At 43.6% G+C, this 7,921-nt stretch overlaps 1 protein-coding gene across 1 annotated transcript in view; it reads right to left on the bottom strand.

Moving 5' to 3' along the window:
* Positions 1-7,201, bottom strand: part of amotl1 (angiomotin like 1) — a 15,005-nt gene extending 7,804 nt beyond the window's left edge. The window contains exons 1-5 of the mRNA XM_081723526.1: positions 6,975-7,201; positions 3,998-5,493; positions 2,014-2,158; positions 1,672-1,752; positions 1-52 (exon numbers count right to left, since the gene is read on the bottom strand). The exon at positions 1-52 is cut by the window's left edge and continues 94 nt beyond it. Coding sequence (XP_081579652.1) covers positions 1-52; positions 1,672-1,752; positions 2,014-2,158; positions 3,998-5,493; positions 6,975-7,074 — 1,874 coding nt within the window. The 5' untranslated portion in view covers positions 7,075-7,201. The remainder of the gene's footprint in view (positions 53-1,671; positions 1,753-2,013; positions 2,159-3,997; positions 5,494-6,974) is intronic.
* Positions 7,202-7,921: the final 720 nt, after the last annotated feature.

Genomic DNA, 7,921 nt, shown 5'->3' with positions numbered 1-7,921 from the left:
ACAGTGGCTGCCTCCATCTCCAGCCTCTCCATCTCCCGTAGGCTTTCCCTTCCTGAGAGACAGAGACAGACAGACCTCCGTGAGGGTCTCCCTTCCTGAGACACAAGAGACAAACAGACTTCCATAAAGGTCTCTCTTCATGAGAGACAGAGAGACAGCTCTTATGAGGATCTTCCTGCCTGAGTCAGACAGAGCTCTGTGAAGCTCTCCCTGAGAGACAGACATTACAAACAGACAGATCTTCACAGGATTTTCCTTCCTGCGAGGCAACAGGAATATTAAAATAATCACTGGCTAACTTTAATCCTTGGCATTTCTGCACCGATGTATTATGTTAGTTGGGGGTCAAGTAATACCTAGGTTGCCAGCAGGGGGTGGCAGAGGGTGATCCCTGTCACCAGGAGATGTATTGGGGTTAAAGGAGCAAAACATCAATGACTGATGGTCCCCAGCTGGTGACCCCACTGGGCCCACAGAGGTGTTTGTAGGAGTAGGAGCACATCAACAAAAGCACCGGTAGACGTGCGACAGGCAGCAATGTCCAGCAGGTATACCATCAACCTGTATCAAGTTATATAAGTTATATATAACTTTCTTGTCATTTTATAAAATCTCTAAGCCCCTTCATGTGTTAGGGGTTACAAAATAATATTTTGCTTTCTGGTATTTTCATATATACCCGCACAATTAAATACTTGCTTGTTTACTGCTTGGCTCTAAAGGTTTTAAATGACCTCTGGTCTGGTCACTCTGAGGTCTGTTTGCTCAGTTGCAGTGGTTTTGAAAGAAATTGGCTAATTCTATCTGCTATATTTAGAGAGAGGGAGAAAGAGAGAAACCCCAGTGAGGCACTAGAGTGTATGGGGAAGGAAGGAAGTCATTTTGGCTTAAATATATCCACAGAGAGAGTAAACTCCTCTTGCTGGACAAACCCACATCTTTTTATAAGAAACAAAAATATATTTTAATAAGTAACACCAATTAAACTGAGAATGACACTTATGTCAGTATACAGTATAAGCAAAACCTTTAACTCCTTTTTCTTTGGTATCCTGTCTTACAATATCATTCTTTGGTAACTAATTTTGTACCTTAGGCTAGTCAGATGGAAGTTACCTTTAGTTAACAACTGTGTTTGTTTAATTAACAACTGCAGTTTCCCTTCCAAAGTACAAGTGGCCTAACTCAACCTGAGGCCTAATCAGAAATTGTCAGACACTCTTGGTTCAGAAACTAGCATAACATTAATATAAGGACTGAAATTAGAATTCCCAGACAAGAACTAACAAGCCAAATGAATCAGCGTTGCTGGAGGAGCACATTCTATAGACCTTTCAGCAATCATACACAGATACAGGACAAAATGTCTGAAATGTTTGCTGAAAGATATTTCATGGTTCACCGCAGTAACGCCATCAATTTCTGTGGTTGGAACAATCTGTAAATCTGCAGTTTCTGCCACTGTCCAACTAAGCAAGTTATTAGAGCTGAAAAGACAAATATTGAAAATAAAACTTCACTGAGGTTTGGCTGTAGTAGTGTTGGCTGATGGATGTTTTTGGTTTTCTGGTGTTTGTAGTGAGGTGTTTTGTTTTGCCTTTGGCTATATTAATGTTGGGACATTTTGGGTCGATTGCAGGATGATGTAGCAGTGGGTCTTGAGCCACTCACTCTCGCTCAGGTACAGACGTCCGTCCTCTTGTCCACCTATCTCCTGGTTTGCCAGCTGTCGATTGGCTGTATCCAAGCGGTCTGGAATGAATACAGTAACTGGTACATAAATGCATAAATAACGTATGAACTTATGCCTACATAAAAACACCATACTGGCACATGTTTTAGTTTTATGACAGCAGCTTCATATGGGCTTATTTACTTCAGTGAGTACCATACTGATTTTGCTTTTCAAATGTCATTTTAGACATCAATGGATTTTTTTCCTGACTTCAACCACCTCAGCAACAGCTCTGATTTGTCAAATAAAAAATCATTTGTACCGTGCTTCCCACCCACCTCTCAAGTCCCGATTGAAGTCGTGCAAACGTCTGATCTCCCCCTCAAGCTTCATCCTCATGGTTTTGTCTAGTGTCTCCCGCTTGGATGAGCTTTTCACCAGACTCTCATATGCATCCGAAAGGTGGCCCACTTCTGACTCCAACTACACACAGACGCACACACACACACACACACACACACACACACACACACACACACACACACACATACACACACATACACACACATAGTGATTATATTTCTACATATTGTGATTTCTGTATGCCTTGCAAAATGTCCTGCACTCATACTGTTTAAGAGTGTCCCAAAATTATTTAGGTTTGTTTATGTAAATGTGGCATAATATGAAAATCTGACAGAAAATTAAACTGGAATGTCAATAAAATAACTATTGTTTAGATGGCTAAACAATAATTGCATATTGCAGCCTTACTATCAGTATTGCAAATGTCAGCACTACCATAACAAGCAAGAAAATATACACTGTACATATATCCCTGCTCTACTCTACTGCACTGCTACTGTACAGCTCTTTCTCAGCCTTTCCTTTCATGCTGAACTATATACCCAATACCATATGTTCCATCATAAATAAACATATGCTCTAAAGTCTGTGTAATCCTATTCCATATTACTACCCACCACCTACATATTAAATGATAGGTGCTTCAGTTTTATGTCATCCATTCTCACTGTAAAATCACAAAACGTATCTCTATAAATTCTTAAAACGTCCCATGTAACTTCAGGCCCCCTGAGGATAATCAGTATTTTTGTTACTCACTTTCTTCCTTTCCTTTTCATACCCAGACTAAATTAGCTCTGGAGCAAAGATGTATACTTTATCTCTACAAATCAGCTTGTTAATTAGTAATAGGACATATACATAAGTCTTCCATTCTGCTGTAGTACAATTAAGTGTATTCAAAACCATGTTATTGCTTAAATTTGTGCACCAACAGATGGTCTTAATCATCTGATATAAATGGAAAGTCTGGCATACACTTTTACATTGTGTAAACATATAATTAGTAATGTTCATAATTCTCTTCTCTCAATTAATTTTATTTTGTCATGCATATCTAAAATTTTCATTTTCCTGAACTCTAATTTTCAGGACAGCACTACCAAAATCAAAACTTATTAACAACTTTGTTAATTGTGTTAAAGATCATTTCATAATCATTTCATTATTCAATCTTTTATGCTGGGTAACTGAATACAGAAGTTTCCAACTAACCCAGTACAAAAGGTTTAATCAGTTTCAGCTTGCCCCTCCTGCACTCCCAATATTCCAGAAAAGTCTTTCTCTTCTTAACCTTAGGAAACCATCATTATGCTGAAGCTCTGGAAGGGAAGGGTAAAATTCATGTTGCTAATGTATTACCAATGTTTCTAATATGACAACAAACTGTGCCTCCTCACTCTGTTGTCCACTGTTCCAGTTGAATTCCAGTGTCAAAAGAGCAACCTGCAGTTCCCTTCAGTCGCCCAAAACCACTGCACTGTGAAACCACCACAATGCACAAAACAAGCTAAGACCTACACAGGCCTGGTGACAAAAAAAAGACAAAAACTGTTCAAAACCAGTTGTAGACTGGGCTCACAAAGGTTTAAAAAAGGCTTTTGTCACAGGATATCAAAAAGTAAAAAAAGAGAAACATGAATGAGTGATAATGGTCGGATGCTCAGACCTTCTTAACTTGTATAGTCCTGCAAGTCCTGTCATATTTGGGATTTAGAGACAAAATATAAATGTTTTTCACTGCATACCTAATGTAGTTAATATGTTAATATATCCTTTGTTTTACTGCCCACTAACCACACACAAATGTCTTCAAATGCTGACCTGGTATCGTATGAATACCTCCTCAACTCCTTCACTCAGAGTGGATAAAGAGGGAGTGATTGCTAGATTACTCTAAGGTGCACCAGGTGTGTTAAGTGCACTAGGGGAGCAGAGAGAAGAAGAGCATCATACCCGTTGCAGATTGCTGGATTTTTCAGACTGGCTGAGGAGCTCTTGCCGGAGTCTCTGGTTCTCCTCACTGAGGACTTCCAGCATCTGCTGAGCATGGCTGGCCATTGCAAACATGTCTCCAGGCACGTGCTGTCCCTGCGGGGCCATGCGCAAAGGTGGCCCCTGAGCCCCAGGTCCAGCCTGGGCCTGAGGAATAGCTAGGGACTGAAGTGAAGGTGCTGACTGGTATGGGGGTACAGGTACTTGAGAGGGGATTAGACCAGATGTCTGGGAGGGCAAGGGACTGTTCTGGTGTGGTACACTAGGCAGCAAACCTTCACCTGAGACCTGGGTATGTTCTGCGGATAGTGGGCTAGGGCTGGTTGGGTACATTGTCTGAGTTTTAAGCTTAAAAGGGTACTCAGGTGGCGGTCCACGATGGTCCACAAAAGCTTTTGGGGGGGGAGGAATTGGTGGTGGAGTCGCTTTGCTGCTTTTCCTTGTTGACGAAGGAGAGATGGCTGGTCTGTCTGGTCCGTGAGGGGAGTACTCGCTGAGATTTGTAGAGGACAGTTCCCTGCTCTGCTTGGCTCCGTTGCGCTCCAGACTGAGCTGCATGATGCGCTCACTGAGGGAGCGAACATGACCCTGCTTGAGCTCCGCCAGGCCCTCATCGCGGGGCGGGGCGATCCCCACACACCCCCGCTGGAGCCATGCCCTGCCCTCCACGCGAGCCGTCACCGGAACACTGGAGGATGAGAGAGAAGGAGGGGAGGCAAGAGAGGGTGCAGAGGAGAGAGAGGGAGGGCAGGAGCTGGTGCTGCTGGGACCAAAGGACACTTGCGCCCCCTGCTGCAGATTTGGGTGGACGAGGTTCTGCTGACTCATCTTAAGATTGACCTGGGTTTGGAGATTCTGGCTTGGATGAGGATTGCTGGGGAGAGCCTGAATGGTGTGGCCCAGGGTCTGGAGACTAGTGTGTGTGTGACCCAGGTTATGAGATTGCTGATCATTCTGGCTCTGCTGGCCTCTGAATAGCTGAGACTGGCTCTTAGCCTCCTCGTAGGAGGGGAGCTCCAGGTCACCCAGCCCGGGCACAGTGTGGGCAGCCTGGACGCTTCCCCCAGTGCTTTGGGCCCCTCCTCCACTCTTCTCCATGGAGCTGCTGTCGACTTGGTGCTCCTGCCCCTGAGGCTCCTGTCTCGGCTGCGTCTGTGGTGGGATTGAGTGGTATAGCGGAGCCGCTGGCCCCTCCTCTTCAAAAAGAAGGTTCTCTGTGGAGACTGGGTTGTTCGGCGACAGCATGTGAGGAAGGCTGACTCCATCATGCTCTGTACCTCCTCCTGTACTGCCAGTTCCGTAGCGCAAGTGTTCCTGCATCAGCCGCTGAAGCACAGTGCCCGAAACACCATCCTCAGAGCTGCGCATGCTGGCCCCTGAGAGAACAGGCTGGGCTGTGGGCGGGGCTGTAGGTGGAGCCGGGCACGGGCACACACCAAACAGCTGAGTTACCTCACCTAGAGGCAGGCAGAGTCAAAGCGCAAACATGAATATATCAACTGCAACAGTAAACCAGATGTATTATTGATAAACAATTATTTATCTAAACATTATATCATACATAAATGAAACTCAGATTAATTAATACAGTGAAGGTAGGTACCATGCTAAGGACCAAACTGCACTCAAATAATGGATCACGTTTTTTGGTCAAACCCTCACTACTCATTACACCTGTACCAGATATTCAGTTGTCTAAATGGCTTGGTTCAGGTGAAAGGTGAAATAGAGCACGTAAATAAAGACTGGGATTACGGAATATTACAAGTAAACGTAAGCCTATTTTTAACATCAGAGATGCAAGGGAAAAGCACGTGTACCTGTGCAGGCGCGTATGTGTAAATATCTGTAGAACCATGATCAACACATTCCTTCGCTATTTTAGGATTATAAACGGCCGGCAGACGCACCATCTGGAGAGAGCTTCGAATACCAAAGTTCCACGAGATGCCCTCAGAGCGGAAAACGAGAGGACTGGGGTGTAAGGACATAAGAATATTTTTTGAAGTTTGTAACTGGATGCATTTAACCCCCCTGGGTAGGTCAGCCCTGGAGATGCCGCGTGCAGGCGATCCATGTATCGCGCCAAGTGAGGGCCTGGGAATTTTTATGAACTGCTGTTTAATTTTTGTGGTCGTTCGTGCAAACACTTCAAACAGGAAACATAGACCAGATCTAGTTAGTCTGCCCTTTGGACGAAAAAGAACCGACTCTGAGCTACCGTTTTCCTTTCTTGACATCAACGCTGTGTTTATTTGCAAAGACGGGCAACATACTATACGCTCCCGAAACGACATTAGACGGTCAGGTCTACGTTTTTAATAACAATGCAGTCTCTTAACACGTATATCTAATTAACAAAACTCAGTGGGCCCCCAAATAAGAGCCCCTGAGAGATGCGCTGTAATTGCTTGTGGTGTGGAGTGGCTACTGCTCGCTCGGACTATGGAACGAAGGCGTCCGGCCAGCCGGACAGCCACACATGCTGACACGAATTCAGCAGCCCAGAATAGAACCAGCACATAAATGTAAGCAATACGTAGCCAGCTATAATAATGGCGTTATTGCTCGTTATAAATATACCCCGCGATCACCTCAACCTACAAACATTCCCAATAGGCAATTTACTTCAAAAATATGAATGGTTTGAACTAATTATTTACCCTTTAACTTTAATTGTGGGCTAGCTATTTCCTGTCTAAGTTTAAAGTTTGACCGAATTGCCTACATAACCTTAAAACCGTTAGCTAAACCGTTATATCCCTAAAGATCGGATGGCCCACGAGGAAAACTTTTTTTTTCTTTCTCGAGGTCGTGTGGTTAGTCAGATATCACATGTATCAAGTTTGATCACATCATCCGCTAGGCTGCGAGAGTTCAGCCTACTGTTAAAGTTCCCGAACTACCTACAGCAATCAGAAAAAGTTTGGTTCTTTACCCGAGGTAGTGTTCACAAGGATGTCCTCCCCTCTCAAGTCGTCCCACTGGGAGAGGCCTAAGTGATCTTCAGTGAACTTCTTAATCTCTCTTACAAACATGCAAAACAAGCCGCGGCCGCTCGTTTCTCCCCGCCGGAGCGTTTTTGAGAGCTATCAGTAGGCTGAGTTAGTCCGACCTACAACAATCACGACCATTCATCGCGGTATGAGAAGAATGTCCGAGTTTCCCCAGATCGTTACCAAAACGCGGCGCTGGGTCCTAGCGCCAATTCACCCATTTGGCGTGGCCTAAACGTTTCACGATCGTGCACACTGGGAAGTGTGGCTTTGTGAAACGTGTTTAAGCGAGATTTTCACTTCACATTTTCAGGAGCCTAAGTGTACAATGACGTGCATGGAAAATAGATGTCGACGCAGTAGCTATGATTGATATGATTTGGTTGCGGTCATATTTTATTGATCCCCTGAAAGGGAAATGTAGGATTATTGGATCATCTGTGGCACTGAAGGGGAACCCCACATCCCGACGACAAGCTTTACACATACGTAATTAAAAATACGTGATGCATTACAATTAACAATCAGCTTTGTAACCTACAATCCGTATCCGTTCCTATTAATTCATTATTAATTAATTAACTATTAATTCATTAACCATACGTAACTTTAAAAATCCTAAAGTATCGGGTGTAATTGGCATGCCTAAAAATGCACAAATAAAAATAATAAAAGTTACTAAAGACGTAATGTCCTTCTGTAAAATCAGCTGCAAAACCATTTCTGGCAGCTCTGGGGATTCTACTATAAAAATACAGTTTAATCTCCCAGCTGTGTCACCTCTAGAAGTGGTTAGACTACAGCAGAAAATATTTAATGAAAAGAAAAGTATTTAAAATACTTGTAAAGAGGAATTAACCTCCTTAAGATAAATTCCAGAATGACTTCA

The sequence above is a fragment of the Electrophorus electricus genome, chromosome 11 (assembly GCF_041902795.1).
Source record: "Electrophorus electricus isolate QZ-2024a chromosome 11, ASM4190279v1, whole genome shotgun sequence".
Lineage (NCBI taxonomy): Eukaryota > Metazoa > Chordata > Actinopteri > Gymnotiformes > Gymnotidae > Electrophorus > Electrophorus electricus.
Note: the sequence above shows the minus strand (reverse complement) of the source record. Positions and strands in the feature narration are given on the sequence as shown.